Source organism: Mesoplodon densirostris, chromosome 20 (assembly GCF_025265405.1).
Source record: "Mesoplodon densirostris isolate mMesDen1 chromosome 20, mMesDen1 primary haplotype, whole genome shotgun sequence".
Taxonomy (NCBI): domain Eukaryota; kingdom Metazoa; phylum Chordata; class Mammalia; order Artiodactyla; family Ziphiidae; genus Mesoplodon; species Mesoplodon densirostris.
In genome coordinates, this window is record NC_082680.1 from 29,364,929 (window position 1) to 29,380,330 (window position 15,402).

General features: G+C 51.5%; 1 protein-coding gene across 2 annotated transcripts; it reads right to left on the reverse strand.

Annotated features, from left to right (window-relative positions):
• Positions 1–366: 366 nt before the first annotated feature.
• On the reverse strand, positions 367–7,846 carry STAR (steroidogenic acute regulatory protein). 2 transcript variants are annotated; one of them, XM_060085763.1, is made up of 7 exons: positions 7,682–7,846; positions 6,573–6,686; positions 6,162–6,289; positions 4,882–5,040; positions 4,581–4,765; positions 3,607–3,700; positions 367–448 (listed from the first exon to the last, which is right to left on the reverse strand). In XM_060085763.1, the coding sequence occupies exons 1-7, from the start codon at positions 7,743–7,745 to the stop codon at positions 413–415; spliced, it is 780 nt and encodes a 259-aa protein (XP_059941746.1). In that variant the 5' UTR covers positions 7,746–7,846; the 3' UTR covers positions 367–412. The 2 variants fall into 2 exon arrangements, with proteins under 2 accessions (XP_059941746.1, XP_059941745.1); XM_060085762.1 differs by lacking the exon at positions 367–448 and adding an exon at positions 1,652–3,082.
• Between the last annotated feature and the right edge of the window lie 7,556 nt (positions 7,847–15,402).

Below are 15,402 nucleotides of genomic sequence, written 5' to 3' on the forward strand. Positions count from 1 at the left end.
TATTTATTTTTGGCTGCATTGGGTTCTTCGTTGCTGCACATGGGCTTTCTCTAGTTGCAGTGAGCGGGGGCTACTCTTCATTGCAGTGCATGGGCTTCTCATTGTGGTGGCTTCTCTTGTTTCGGAGCACAGGCTCTAGGTGCGTGGGCTTCAGTAGTTGTGGCTCGCGGGTTCTAGAGTGCAGGCTCAGTAGTTGTGGCACACGGGCTTAGTTGCTCCGTGGCATGTGGGATCTTCCTGGACCAGGGCTCGAACCCGTGTCCCCTGCATTGGCTGGCGGATTCTTAACCACTGCGCCACCAGGGAAGTCCTAAATAAATATATATATTTTTAAAAGGTGAACAGGAACTTAAAAGGGTAAATGGTCTCCCTCCAGCTCTTCCCGTTGAACTTGTGTGTTGATCTCTGCAGGTTATCTTCCTGCCTTGCTTATCTTCCTTTGTAATACCTGATGATTAAAGGACAGTTTTCAGAAGACTAAAAACTGGAATGTAAGAATGAGCCTTCCCCGGGGGTCCCTAAGTGCTTCCCTGTCCCCCTTTTAATCAGTCGCAATGCAGTCCTCCCAGGATTGCTCCAGAGTTCCCTGCGTGTAACTTCCTACCTAGGTTCATAGAGTGGTTCACCAAGAGTCCGGTAATATGCTGCCAAGGATCCCCATATATTATGCCTGTTTAATTTCCCAAATTTCAAGTGACTGTTGGTATCTTAACACAGAAGCTTTGACTAATGTATTTGTCTCCTAATGAATCACCCAGACCCAGGGTCTTTGTTTCGGTCATTCCACCTCTCTTAACAGGAAACCCAACAGAATCAGGCTGAGGTCTATTCATTCGTGGTGTTATGGAGCAGACTTGGTTATAAAGCTTCTGGATCATCAGGGTTTGAAGAACTCTAAGTAAACGAGGATGGTGTTATCTAGAGGAAGCTGGAGATGAATTCTTTGTAGCATGAATTACCACACATGTAAGTTACGCACCCACTCTCCATTTAAACGATCAAATTAGGGTTTTGTGCATTTCGCTTTCATAAATCGGAGGTTACAGAAATAATGTTTTTTGCTTGTTTATACTGCATATTCTTTGTGTGTGTTTTGATTAGATTCATTTGAAGGGCTCAAAGAATACCCACTCTTCTTATAGTCCTATATAAAATGGTTTCTGTAAGCAGATGATCACTGACAATTCATTTTATTCCAGTGTAAAATTAAACAAGTGAGAAAATACCTCCCCACATACCTCAAAGACACAGTTGCATAGTTTGAAAAAGGCAAATTATAATCAAACTCAAAACCGTGGTGTGTGTTGAAAGCCCATTTCTTTACTGTCAGCCTGTTCTCTTGAAACCGGAGCATATGTTGCTCTACGCATCTTTCAACAAGTAACCCTTTCTCTTAGCTGGGAGTGGATGATAATTCTGTTCTAGAAACACTTCTACAATTATCCCATCTCACTCTGAAGCTCCTGGCTGGATAAACATAATTTCATCTATGCCAAAAATAGACTACTAAGAAACAATCAGAATAAATATTAATAAATATCTCTATCAGTTGTAAATTCTCAATACCTCAATAAATTATAACAGCATTCCTGCGACTGCTTATTTGTTTAATAAATAAGCTAGAACTCTAATTCCAAATGGTGTAAATCATCAATGCTGTTAGCACTGGAATGGAAAAGCTTCAAGTGATAATGGTTAGGTTTTCATCCTGCTTACACATTTTAGCCAAATAACCCCATCTCAACTTGCATTTTTTAAGCACCAATTCTCTGAATCTTGGAAAGGGATTTTGCTGTCACCCTATCACCCCTTCTTCCAGCCATCTCCTCCAAAATAGTCAAACATTGACCTGTTAAAGCAGAGAAATTGGCAGCCCCGAGTCAAGCTAAGAGGAAATGTAATAGACTCCAAACTAAAGATTCAGCTCCCTTTTTAGGTCTAAACAGTCACTAATGGGAAAGTAAGAAAATTTGCTTTTGTTTGATTTTATCTTAGTAATACCATTCTGTCACTCGCCTTTGGTTCTATCCTTTTAATTAGGTAAATAAAAATCTTCAGTTATAATCTTCATCTTCCAATGCCCGTTAATCAGCTACCAGCTATAGAGTTCTTTTAAGAACTGATTTAGTCTTGTGCTTATCGTGTAAATTAAATTTTTATGAAAGATTCTGGTAACAGGTCGTACATAATTGAATGACCTAAGTCCCCTGGCGTTTTTCCTTTGAGTGAGGTCGGGGACTTAGTTTAACTAATTACAGTCTTCATCCATGACTCCTTTAGTAGGAAGTTGCAATTTACTAGCATGGATTTTAAGAGTAGAATTTTAAAACAGGTACAGACTAAAGTTTTTGTGTTAGTTACGATTCTTTATTCTGACTATTGCTCATGGAAGAAGTAGGGGAATCAGTCTGATCATTAGTTTTGTATTTTTTCATTAACTTGAACTAGAGTTCTGGACGGTGTCCGCTGTGGGAGCTGCTTGTTCTTTGGCGCAGTTCTCTACCACCTTGGTGGAGGAGAAGAGGGTTTCAGGAGGCCCTGTGTAAGACCTGCTCTGTCTGCACACATTGCCCACAGGGAATGGAGCTCTTGAGCTCATCAAGCATGCGGTCCTAATCCTTGTATTTTGCACCCTGTGCACCCTGCGTTCGTTAACTGGTAGCATTATAAAGATGTTTCTAGGTAGACAAGTAAGGACCCAGAAAAAAAGTTTTACAAATATTTTGGGACCCCTGTGCTTCATTTTACAGCTCATCAGTGAATGAAGTTAAAAGAGCCTTGTCCCCACTTTCTTGGTACTAAAATGTTACCCATCTGAGTTCTAGTATCATACTGGACACGCACCACCATCCCATCCCACTGTCCCTGGATGAAGATCTTTAACAGACTTGTAGGCTTCCAGCAGAGACCTCCTCGTGAGCCTGCAGGTGCGCTCAGCTGGGAGCCGTTGGTAGCAGCAGGCTGGTCTTCAACACCTGGCTTCAAGAGCGGGGCGGGACTCCAGGCGCTTGCGCAGGTGGTTGGCAAACTCCACCTGGGTCTGCGAGAGGACCTGGTTGATGATAGTCTTTGGCAGCCATCCCTAGAGTTGAAGTTAGAAGAGTTTGGCCATCTTGTGGGTGACCTTCCACTCTAGACACTGCCGTGCCCGATCACACACCTGGTGGGTTGCCTAGGCTTGGCCTCCTAGCTTCGTTGGTACGTGCCCCCGTTCAGTTGATCAGGGTCAGGGGCCGGAGGACTGCTGTACTGCCCTGCTGTCGTGACCGTGTCAGAAGCGCTGGCTTTGCTGTCCAGGCAGATTTCAGCCCTGTCTGCCCAGCGGTGTGACCCTGAGCTAGCTACCATACCTTCTTAGGCCTAAGTTTCCTTCTTTCTAATAATAACTACAGCATTGAAATTTGATACGAGAAGTAAGAGGGAGCGAGTGCAGGCTTCTGACATGATGGAATAGCAGTTAGGCCATCACTCCAGTGTCCCCTCTGCAGCGGTCCAGTTCCCTCAAAATGGAGGCTCTTTGCAGTTGTGTGCGGGATGATGTGGGAGCAGTAAGAGCCTACTTTGCTCACCACCGCCTGTCCCGAGCACCCCTCCTCCGCCCCTTACCTTGAGGTCAATGTTGAGCAGCCAGGTGAGCTTGGTCTTTGAGGGGCTTCCAGCCAGGGGATGGAGCACCATGCAGGTGGGGCCGTGCTCAGCTCTGCCGGGTGAAGACACGTCAGGTCAGGGGGACAAAGCCAACTTCTCGAACGCTGACTAGTTTTCCCAGATCTCATCAGAGAAGTGTCCTTTGCCAAGGGTGACATTTAACAGTTGGCACGGTTACCAGCTCATCAGAACAAATGCTGATTGGAGCTGGAGCTGAAGCCTGGAGGCCTCCTGTGGTGCCTTTTAGTCGCTGGATGACGGGGAGGTCAAGCAAGGGTCCAGGGTGGTGCCTTGGGCCCCTGGGAAACTCGGGTAGCAACTGTTCTAAGTGGTGCGGGTTCTGTTTTAATCAACATTACAGTGGGACCTGAGCATACCAGCTAAACCTCAGCCCCACTTCTTTTTTTCTTTTTTTAAACATCTTTATTGGAGTATAATTGCCTTACATTGTTGTGTTAGTTTCTGCTGTATCACAAAGTGAATCAGCTATATGTATACTTATATCCCCATATCCCCTCCCTCTTGTGTCTCCCTCCCCCACTCCGTATCCCACCCTTCTAGGTGGTCACAAAGCACCGAGCTGATCTCCCTGTGCTATGCGGCTGCTTCCCACTAGCTTTATATTTTACATTTGGTAGTGTATATATGTCCATGCCACTCTCTCACTTTGTCCCATCAGCCCTACTTCTTGTTTTAGAAAATTACTAAGGTTCTTAAACTTGCTGGGAGGGTCAGGACAAACTGGTTATGTAAGTGTGGCCAGTCTTGTCTTCCCCACCCTGCGATGGAAAATGAGACTTCCTCTGAAAGGAAGCTGAGGGTAGGAACCAAGGATTGGTTTCTTAGAGCTGGGGATGCATCACACACTTGGCAGGTGCATGGCCCCAGCCTGTGTTAAAAAAGGGAGCTTCTGAGGCTGCTGCCCGTGTTACCTGATGACGCCCTTCTGCTCGGGCATCTCCCCGTAGTGTGTGGCCATGCCAGCCAGCACACACATGGAGCCCCGGCGCTTGGTACAGCGCACACTCACGAAGTCTCGGGGCCCCACAAGGTTTCCTGCCGCCTCTGCGGCCAACTCGTGAGTGATGACTGTGTCTTTTCCAATCTTCTGCAGGACCTGCCAGGCCACAGAGAACCAGAGTCACTACTCAGCCAGGTGGGGGGCCGAGGCACACCGCAGCTCACAGCCCCCTCCCGACTGCTGTGGCCATCCTTCCGCCTGGGCCTCCCCACCTTGATCTCCTTGACATTCGGGTTCCACTCGCCCATGGCCTCCATGTGCTCCACGAGCTCTTCGTAAAGCCTCTCCATGGGCTGGTCCACTACCACCTCCAGCCGGAACACCTTGCCCACGTCTGGGATCACTTTACTCAACACTTCGTCCCCATTCGCCTATCGGCAGGGAAGAGAGGAGCCCCAAGGGAAAGGTTAGAAAAAAGTATTCCCGGCCTAGGACACGTAGACAGTGCCAGGCAAGGCAGGAGGGGAACAGCCAGGGGAACTCTAGGCTAAGCCTGAGTAAGCGTGGAACCATCTCTGATTAAGGTGGAGGAGGTCATCTTTCCTGCCGCCTGCCTCGTACACCTGCTGAGGACTGGGGAGGTAACCTGCCTGTTCCCTGGGCCCTTTTTTCTTGCGTGTAAATGTTGATGGGTGTGAGTAAGGGCCACCGGAGAAGGCCCTTACTTGACTTCAGAAGCTCAAAGATCCTGAGAGAGACGCACCTGGGAGCAGGGAAGGTGGTTTACAACCAGCTAATTTCACATATAGGTTTTTTAAAAAGTCCAATCCCTCATTTTACACCAGAGGAATGTAGGGCCAGAGAAGGTCAGTGAGATGCCCCAGGACCCTTAGCGAAGAGCATTGCTGGGCCTAGATCCCAGATTTCCCAACTCACAAACTTGTAGTCTGTTCACTCTGAGAACTTGGAAACATCTCACCTGAACTTTGGCCAATGGGCGGCACGTGAGCTTCTGGTGAAGATAAAGCCGCCAAAGTCTCGGTAGAGCCGTTGGCCTCTAACGCAGCCTTGTTCCCAGCTCCCAGTGAAGGGGCAGTGCCCAGGAGCAGAACGCCCCAGAGGGCCTTGGGCCACCCGTATCCCAGTCCAGCCCTGTTGCGCGTGAGCCCAGGTCACCCCTGCGAGGTCAGCCATAGGCGGGCTAACAGCACAGACACTGTGCTTCAGCACTGGAACTTCTGACCCAGGGGGATGAGGCCTCTCCTGCCCCTGGAGTCCCCGTTTTGCATGGTCTGAATGGGTGTACGGTGCATTTGGAGGGGAGCTAGGGATACAGGAACAACGTTTCTCAAATGTGAGTCTCCAGGAAATCTTTGTTGGGGGGAGAGGGGTATCTGGGGATATATTCTTGGGAAAGGAGAATTCTCAAAACTGCTTGCTGCCCAGTGCCTGTTGCACAAGGCTGGACTTCTGAGAGGAACAGAGCCCAGCTGGCCTTGAGCACGGCCCGCGAAGAGAAAGGAGCTGTGGGTTCCTCCGCACCCGCCCTTACCTGCTGGCTCTCCTTCTTCCAGCCCTCCTGGTCACTGAGGACGCCCAGGGCCCTCTGCATGGCCTCCTCTCCCTGCTGGATATAGGCCAGTTCTCGGTCGCTGTAGAGAGTGTCTTCCAGCTGAGAACCTGGACATAAAGCCACGGAGAGACTCAGCTTCCTAGCCTCCCACGAGCTTTCACCCCTTTCATCTCTGAAGAGCCCAGACCAAAGCCATATGGTCCAGCCTGCAGGTTAAGTTAGACACGGGGGACAGGGAGGGGGTCTAGCCATGAACAACAACATTCCCATCAAAGTGAGTGAGGATGCCTGGGGGATGTGGGGGAAGGGATCAGAGCCACATGCACATCGTTTGCACCCCCTCCGGAGCCCCCCGCCGCTGGTAGAAGCCCCAGAAGCCTCAGCACTTACCAAGCAGAGAGCCGCGACGCCGAACCTGGTTAATCCAGGCAGCTGGGGTCGGGCCCCCCGGGGCCCTCCGGTTCAGCTCCTGGCCGATGGCCAGCACAGCCTGGTGCCTCAGCCCTGCAGGGAAGGGAGGGAAACTGTCACTTAGGAGCAGATAAGCCCCTTAGAGAATGTTCTACCCCTTCGTCTCGTCACAGAGGAGGAAGCTGGCCTGGGGCAGAAAGTGACTTGATCAGGAATACCTCCAGGGCCCAGAAACCTGCCTGCCTCCTGGGCTGGCCGGGCCTGGAGGCAGGGGCCCCACTCAAGCTTGCCAGAAGTTTCCTTCTTGAAAGGGAGAGAAGCTTTGAACAACCTATCCTGCTACAGAAGGGGAATTACAGACACCCGTCCCCTGAGGTCTGTGTGGCCTCTGTGTGAGTAACTGCTCCATGTGCCCGGGGGTTCCCGCTGATCTAGAGAGAACAGCCCCACGCCAGGTACAGGTCTTCCAAGTGCGGCTTCCATCTAAACAGTGGCCACCTGAACCCATTGAAATTAGAAAGGACTTGCTTAGGTTTGTCTGTGGTCCCTTCAGCGACAGCAGGGGACTGACTCCAGTGGCCCTGGTTTCGTTCTCCTAACCGATGACAGCGAGACTCCCCACCTCACCCACCTTCCCTCTCTGTGTGCTCCTCGGCTGTCTTACTCCCCTTTCTTGTCCTTCGCCCCCCGTCTCCCGCCTTCCCTGCCTCAGGCTTGTCAACACAGCTTCCTGGAGTCCAGGCTGACTCCTGCCTCTGCCACTGCGGCTCGGACTTCCCTGGCACCCTTGGTACCCATCCTAGAGAAAGGCAGAGTCAGGAAGAAGCCAAGACAGCTCGGAGCCCTGGAGGGGAGGCCGGGGATGACAGAGTCTGCAAGGCACCCAGGAACCTACGTATCCGGCTCTGTTCTTCAGCACGGGGGACACTGAGGTACGGGAGGGGGAAGGCTTGCAAGGCTCCCCCAGTGAGCGGCACCCCTGGGACCTGAGTGGCCTGTCCCCTGCCCCCCCCCAAGCCCACACTTTGCCCACTAGACATTGCCTGCAGGCTCTTGGTCGGCCGGACAGGGGGGCCCCAGGAGCTCACCCTTCATGTTGCGCACGTGTCTGTAGGAGCTCCCGGCGCACAGCTTAAACGTGGCAAGGAGCATGGTTCCCTGGCGGTGGGGGCAGGCGTGGAGGCTGGTGGTGCTGCCCTTGGCTCCGCTCCTCCTGGGCCGTCAGGGTTGGCCTCTGGGTCCTGCAGCCGCGGCCGGACCCTGCGTCCTGCGCCTTAAATGCCTCCAGCTGAAGGCTGTGTTTCATCATCAGGAGATAAAAAAGCCATCACTCATCGTGTAAAGGAAGGCACCAAGGATAGAGGGATTGCCTCACAAGGAGCCTTTGGCCATTTGCGGGGAGTGCGGGCGGGGGTGGGGAAAGGGCTTGGGAGGCTGGTGCCTGACGGGGCTGGATGGAGGGGAGAGAAAAAAAGGAGCAGCAGAGGTCAAGGCAATTTAGAAAAAAAGTATGCACATGTGACAGGGGTTCTCAAGTAGCAAGCTGTTTAAAATGCAGCTTTGTAACCCTCATGCTCAGAAATTCCAGATTTAACGAGTCTAGAATTGAGGCTCTGAAACCTGTATTTAAAAAAAAAATTTCCCAGGTGATTGCCATGAAGGTATTCTGTGAACTGTACACTAGGCTTTGAGAAGCTCTGCCCTGGGAGAGCACCCAGGGCTTCTGATAGGGTACAGGCAGAGCTGGCAGAGGCCACCCAGCCCCAGGATGAGGGGCCTGAAGTCTCGGGAGGAACGGCGCTCCCACCCGGTTCTACAAGAATCAAGTCATCGCCCCTGCGGTTGCTGACCTACAGGACACCCTGAAAGGAATTCAGGAAGACGATCAGGATGAGGCACACTGTGCCCTGGGAAAACAGGCAAAGTGAGCCCTTAGACAGTTATCAATATTATAATGTTTTAGAAATTTTTTATGAATCTGGTTTCTTACATCTTCTCATACTTAGAAAAGCACTAAAGTCATGAACGGAGAAATCCGTTGCTTGTGACCAGGAGCAACCTTCTACCAAAAAGTGTGCTTGAGTGCAGGTACTGTTCCCCTAAATCACACGTAAGCCAGCGTCCCCCGTACCTCTCCCTCTTTAGAGCAGTTCCTCAGAGCTATCTGAGAGGCTGTTTCCCAGGCTATAGTCCTCAGTAAGTCCCCCAATAGAACTGAAACTCACAGCTCTTGTACGTTTTTTTTCAGTCAACAGTTTTGCTGACCGTGAAGGAGCACAGAGCTAACTTCTTTCCTCCGTCTGAACACTGTGAGGATTCAGAACCTTGGTAGCAGCAAGGGCCTTTTATTCCCGTCCACCTCCTCAGCGAGTCCAGACGAATTTGGGTGAGTTTCTCCTGGTTCTCAGATCTCCCAGTTATTGGTTGATAATCCAGAGTTTTATTTGGTGGTGTATAACAGGTACCTGACGCCCAGTTGAAAGATACTGGGGGAGTGCCCCCCCCCCCCAGTTCTGCCTCCAGAAAGACACTAAATGGTCTGGACTGAGTGACTAGGTGTGAGGCTGGCCAAATGTCTTTCCTCAATTAGACCAACTAAGGGCTGTCAGAAAGCCAACCTCTGACTAACACCCCAGCTAGATTGATGTAAAATACATACAGAACTTATCTTACAAGTACTTAATTGGGAACTAACCACTGAACTGGGTAAGAAATTAAAGAATTCTAGTGGAAACCCTGATGGCTTAATAAAACTGTTAAAGGATCAAGATCAAGGATTAGTTACAGGGCTTCCCTGGTGGCGCAGTGGTTGCGAGTCCGCCTGCCGATGCGGGGGACACGGGTTCGTGCCCCGGTCCGGGAAGATCCCACATGCCGCAGAGCGGCTGGGCCCGTGAGCCATGGCCGCTGAGCCTGCGTGTCCAGAGCCTGTGCTCCGCGACGGGAGAGGCCACAAGAGTGAGAGGCCCGCGTAACGCAAAAAAAAAAAAAAAAAACTGTTAAAGGATCAAGATCAAGGATTAGTTACAGGGCTTCCCTGGTGGCGCAGTGGTTAAGAATCTGCCTGCCAATTCAGGGGACACGGGTTTGAGCCCTGGTCCGGGAAGATCCTACATGCTGTGGAGCAACTAAGCCCATGTGCCACAACTACTGAGCCTGCGTGTCACAACTACTGAAGCCCACATGCCTAGAGCCCGTGCTCCGCAACAAGAGAAGCCACCTCAACGAGAAGCCTGCACACCACAACGAAGAGTAGCCCCCACTCGCCACAACGAGAGAAAGCCCGCGCGCAGCAACGAAGACCCAACGCAGCCAAAAATAAATAAATAAATAAATAAATTTATTTTAAAAAAAAGATTAGTTATATATGACTGATAACTGATGAATATGGTTATAATTTTTATGACTTTTTGTTAGAAATATTACTGGCTTTTAATCTTTGTTTTCTAGATATAAGGAAACCTTAAGCTAATTATGACTTACAGCAGCTTGGTAAATTCGACCTTTGTAAGCAGAACTGAAACATTTATCTTTTCTTTCTACTTGATCTCTCCAGAAAGTGGAGACTTTCAGGTTCTCAGTAGCCTTACCAGGTGAATAAGGAAGGTCAGCTCCTGGCAGGTGCAAGAATGTCAAGGTATTTTGGAGACCTTGAGAAGAGAGGAATTCACCCAAATCTATAGTTATTGTGGCGGAATCTAATGGCAAGCCCTTGGCATGGCTTTCCTGGCTCAACTTGAGAGGCCTTTTAAAAGTTCAATCTGTAATTCCTTATGAAAAGTTCCAGGAAAAACAATTTAAAAGAGCCTATATAATCAATTACACTTATGTAAATAATCAGGCCAAGTTTATTTTGCAAACAAATTAGTCTTAATTGGGCTATATTTGGTAGAAATGAAGGTGGTTTTAGAGAAAAAAAAAGTTCTAGTGCATATTAAGTTCTAATGTTGTCAGTTGTCTTCCAAGTTTGTACTTACTGCCCAAGGCTCACTTCTTTTGTTGGCTCCTTGTTACATTATTGTGAAGTTTAATTGAATTATTAAAAGGACATTGTGGGCTTCCCTGGTGGCGCAGTGGTTGAGAGTCCGCCTGCCAATGCAGGGGACACGGGTTCGTGCCCCGGTCCGGGAGGATCCCCCATGCTGCGGAGCGGCTGGGCCCGTGAGCCATGGCCGCTGGGCCTGCGCGTCCGGAGCCTGTGCTCCACAACGGGAGAGGCCACAACAGTGAGAGGCCCGTGTACCACAGAAAAAAAAAAAAAAAAAAGGACATTGTAAGTGTGTTTCTGGAGCTTATCACAGTAATCCTTGGATGAAGATCAGATGCCCCATGACCTGTAACAAGATTACATATACTAGAAAATATATCATTTAAAGGACTTTGTCCAACCTATATAGAAGGACCCTCCAATGAAAATAATGACAACTAGGCGACTTGATTAACCAAATAAATAGTTCTACATAAGATCAATGATTGTAATAGTGTAACCCTAGATATGGGAAGAAGCAGTAAGAGGGAAACGATTCCTGTAGTTTCCAGTAAGAGGGAAACTATAACAGACGAGTAAGACTGTTATGGGCCTAGTTCAGTAACAGCACATTGAGTGGCCTATGTCAGCGAAATCTTCACCAGACCTAAGAATGAGCCTTCCTAGCGCCATGGGACAAACTGGTCATGAGATGCCTCCTAAACCTTGGTCAAAACTACGACCAAGGGGAGGGTACTGCCAACTGAGGAATGTACTACGACCAAGGGGAGGGTACTGCCAACTGAGGAATGTTGCCCACCATCCAGTTCTACAGCCCCTGCAGTCGCTGACCTATAGTTACCCCTAAAAGGACTTCAGGGCGAAGATCAGGATGAGGCACTCTGTGCTCTGGGAAAACTGGCAGAACTGGCCCTCAGATAGTTAGAGATTTTCAGGAGAAAACTTTTGTGAACCCGGACTCTTGCATCTTCCCTTACTTAAAAAAGCACTAAAATCATTAAAGGAGATACCTGTTCCTCGTGACTAGCAGCAGCCTTCTCCTGAGACATGTGCTTGGTTGCGCGTACCCTCTTCACCTAACTCACACATGCTTCCGAGCAGTTCCTCAGAGCTGTGAGGCTGGCTCCTGGGCTACAGTCCTCGTTAAGTCTCCAAAAGAAACTGAAAAGTCATAGCTCTCACGTTGTGCGTTTCAACTGACGGTGGAAATGAGCTGTTCAAGGTCACACAGCTGGTCGGCGGCAGGTCTGGGACGACAACCTTCAGTCCGTCTTTTCATGGCTCCTCCTGCAGCCCCCCGACACTTTGTGTGTTCAGCTGCTCAATTATTGATGCATCCATTTCTATCAACAGCCTTTACCAAAGCCCTGTTTAGGGTCAGTTCCCGTCTCAGGGGTTAGTTCTGGAGCAAGGATCACGCCTCAGGGCTGAGTCCTGTCAGCTCACAGAGCAGAGGGGAGAACGGGCCGGAGACACAAAGAGAGGGGGCCCGGGCCTGGCCATGCCCCACGCCCTTCTTTATGCTTTCCTGAGTAACCTAGGCTGGCCAGGCTGTGCCGTAGGGCCTGGCATGAGCTGAAAGGTTCAAAAGACAGGGTATTGGGGTGCCCAGCCCAGTGTTTCCACTTTGGGGGGCCCTGTGGTCTGAACGGGGACTCGCGAGAGGCCCAGTCTCTCCTCTGCAGTCCCCACGCTCCTGTCCAGGCCCAGTGAGGGGATCTCATTCCAGGCTGCACGTTGGTCTCCAATGACATCTTTTCCTCTTAAGGTTGACCTTGAGGTTGCTTCTGAGCCGGATTCACCTGGCAAGAAGGTTGGGGGTCGAGAGAATCACATTGAATTTGGCCCTGGTCCTGGGCCTGCCCCCCAGGTGAGAGAGTTCCGTGTCCTGTCACCACTGCACGGAGATGGAGGGAAGGCCCCCCACCAGCTCTTGCTGTCCCCCTCACTCTAGAAAGGACGAAACGGACAGGACCTGCCTGGAGCCCGGTGCCTGGGGTCCAGAGGGAGCAGGTGAATCCCACATGCCCCCTTCAGGCCATGCTGGCACAGTGGGATGCGGCCAGCGACCCGGAGAAACGCCTGTCTGGGCTCCGCTCCGAGCAGTGGCTGCCTGACGGCCCGGCCCGCCCTCCAGGGCCCCCATGCCCGCCGCCCGCATGAGCTGTGAGGCCTTAACCACCCAGCCTTCTGGAACTGGCTTGTCCCTTACTGTGGGTCTCCCTAGAGGGGTTGTCTCGGTCCTGATTTGTGTCATGGTGTGCGTGTGTTTGCTGACTGTTCTCTGGGGCTGGTTCCCCTGCCCTCCCAGCACTCAGCTCCCGGCGGCGGTGGCTCAGGGCAGGTTCCTGTTCCTTCTCTACAGGGAGCAGCTGGGGAGCTGACTCTGACTTAGGAACGCTGCCTGTGGGCTTTGTTTCCATCCCTCTCAGAGTCACAGGGAAGCTGGCACCAGAGGGAGAGCCTTGGCCTCTTGTTTGTCTCCAGCCTGAGCCAGCGGCGTGGAAAGAGGTCGGGGGGCCCGGGGGGAAGGCAGCAGGCCAGCCGCCCCAGGCTTCTCCTCCGTCCTGGCCCACGTGCGCCCTCGTGCACACGTGCCTCTCGGTCAGGGAGGGGAGGGGTTACCGTGGGACAGGCCGGCAGATCACGTTCAAGGCCCTGCCATTGCTGTCCTGGGGAGAATTATGGCCGTCGTGAGGGGGAGGAGGTGGTATGGGGAGACTGCAGGATCGGGGCACAGGCTGCTGCTGATGTCAGAGCCTGCCACTGACTCTGGGATGGGTGTGGGGTGCTGGTGACCTCCTCCTGGGCCAAGGTTCTCTTCCTCAGCCTTTCCAGGCTGAGCGCCTTGTTAACTCTCACGGTCCCTCTGAGCAGGAAGGTAGGCAGAGACGTCTGGGAATTCCCTCTGGTTCTGGAAGTCCTCTGTGTCTGGCTTTGCTTTTGGATGAGGGCAGAGCCCACAAGGGTGGAGACCGGAGGGCACCGCAGGCCGGGAGGGAAGAGATGCGGCCCAGGCCGTGCAGAGTGCTGGACAGGAAGGCCCAGGGCCGGGGAGGGAGGACCCCACTCATTCACTCAACAATCCTTTGCTGAGTGTCCACTGTGTAGCTCTACAGTTACAGGGGAAAACGAACCATGTGACCCCCTCTGGGGAGCTGTAGGGCAGATGAGGAGGTTCCAAAGTACAGAGGAGGGAGCACCTGAGGACACAGGAGGAGGAAGGGGGTGCTTCTGGGGGGAAGTCAGATGAGGAAGGAGTCAGCCAGGTGGGAGAGGGGCTGCGGGCCAGGTGCTCCAGGTACAGCATGGAGCGGGCGGGGGTGGGGGCGGAAATCTGAGGGGTGCTCAGCTGTGGAATGTTTGTAGGGCGTGGAGGGAAGTCAAGGCTGGAGAGAGAGGCAGAGGTCAGAGGTCAGCCGGGTGGGCGTGGGAAGATTCCTCCGCAGGTTCCCGGGAAGCAGAGGCCAGGAGTTGAGGAGGGGACCTGGAGCTGGTGTGGCCCCGCCCCGAGGAGGTGAGTACTGGGCATCGCCAGCGGCCTTCGACCTGGGGCGTGTGGGGAAACTGTGGACTGGAGGGCAGAAAGCACAGAGGTCAAGTTCAGACAGACTTCCCATCCCACTGCCACCACTTACTTTATGGTTGGGAGCCCCTCACTTCAATCTGAACTTCCTCATCTATAAAATAGCGTTATGTTTTCTTTTTCTTTTTCTTTGTGTAATCCTCTCAGGGTGGTTATAAGGCTTGAATCAGGTAACAATACATCAAGAGCCCCCAGGACCAAGCCCCGACTTCTCAGCCAGTGTCTGGGCCCTCGCGACTCCCCCCAGCCACCCTTCTCGTCTTGCCCAGCTCAGCGCGCTCCCGAGGTGCCCTCCACGTTCAGGGCAGCTCACAGCGTTACCCCCTGAAAGGCTTCCCTTTGGGCACCCCATCCCCCTACTCTTTAGTTAGAATTCAATACCTTTGGGCCCCCCGACAGACATTTATCACAGTATCAAAAAGACTGTTACCCATTCCCCACACACACCTTTTTTAAAAGACTGTGTTAAGAGCTGTTTTAGATTCACAGAGAAACTGAGAGGAAGGAACAGAGCTTTCCCGTAGACTCTCTGCCCGCACACCTGTAGATCCCCCCTCTTCCCGTGTCTGTGAGCTCTGTCCGTAAGGACCTGTAAACGCCATGAGGACTTGGATCCTTTCCAAATTCTTGATTCCCCAGCACTTAGCACAGTGCTAGATAATTAATAGATACTGAATGAATGTTTAGTAAATGACTGGGAAGCATGGAGCCTGGCACATTGTAGATTATCAATAAGTACTGACTTTCTTCCAGCTCTTCCATCCTGCTTATAGGATATGTGCTTATTTAATATCTAAAGAGTGGAGTGTTTTCCCCCAAAGGGGCCATTGTGAGAGGGCAGCAGAAAGTTAAGGCAAGTTTAACTCATTGGGCTTGAGGTCATTATGGATTACCTCCCTTCAGAGAATTTTTTTTAAATAAATTTATCTTAATTTACTTATCTTTGGCTGCATTGGGTCTTTGTTGCTGTGCGCGGGCTTTCTCTAGTTGCGGCGAGCTGGGGCTACTCTTCGTTGCAGTGCGTGGGCTTCTCACTGCGGTGGCTTCTCTTGTTGCAGAGCACGGGCTCTAGGCGCGCGGGCTTCGGTAGTTGTGGCTCATGGCCTCTAGAGCGCAGGCCCAGTAGCTGTGGCACACGGGCTTAGCTGGTCCGCAGCATGTGGGATCTTCCCGGACCAGGGCTCGAACCCGCGTCGCCTGCATTGGCAGGTGGATTCTTAACCACTGCGCCACCA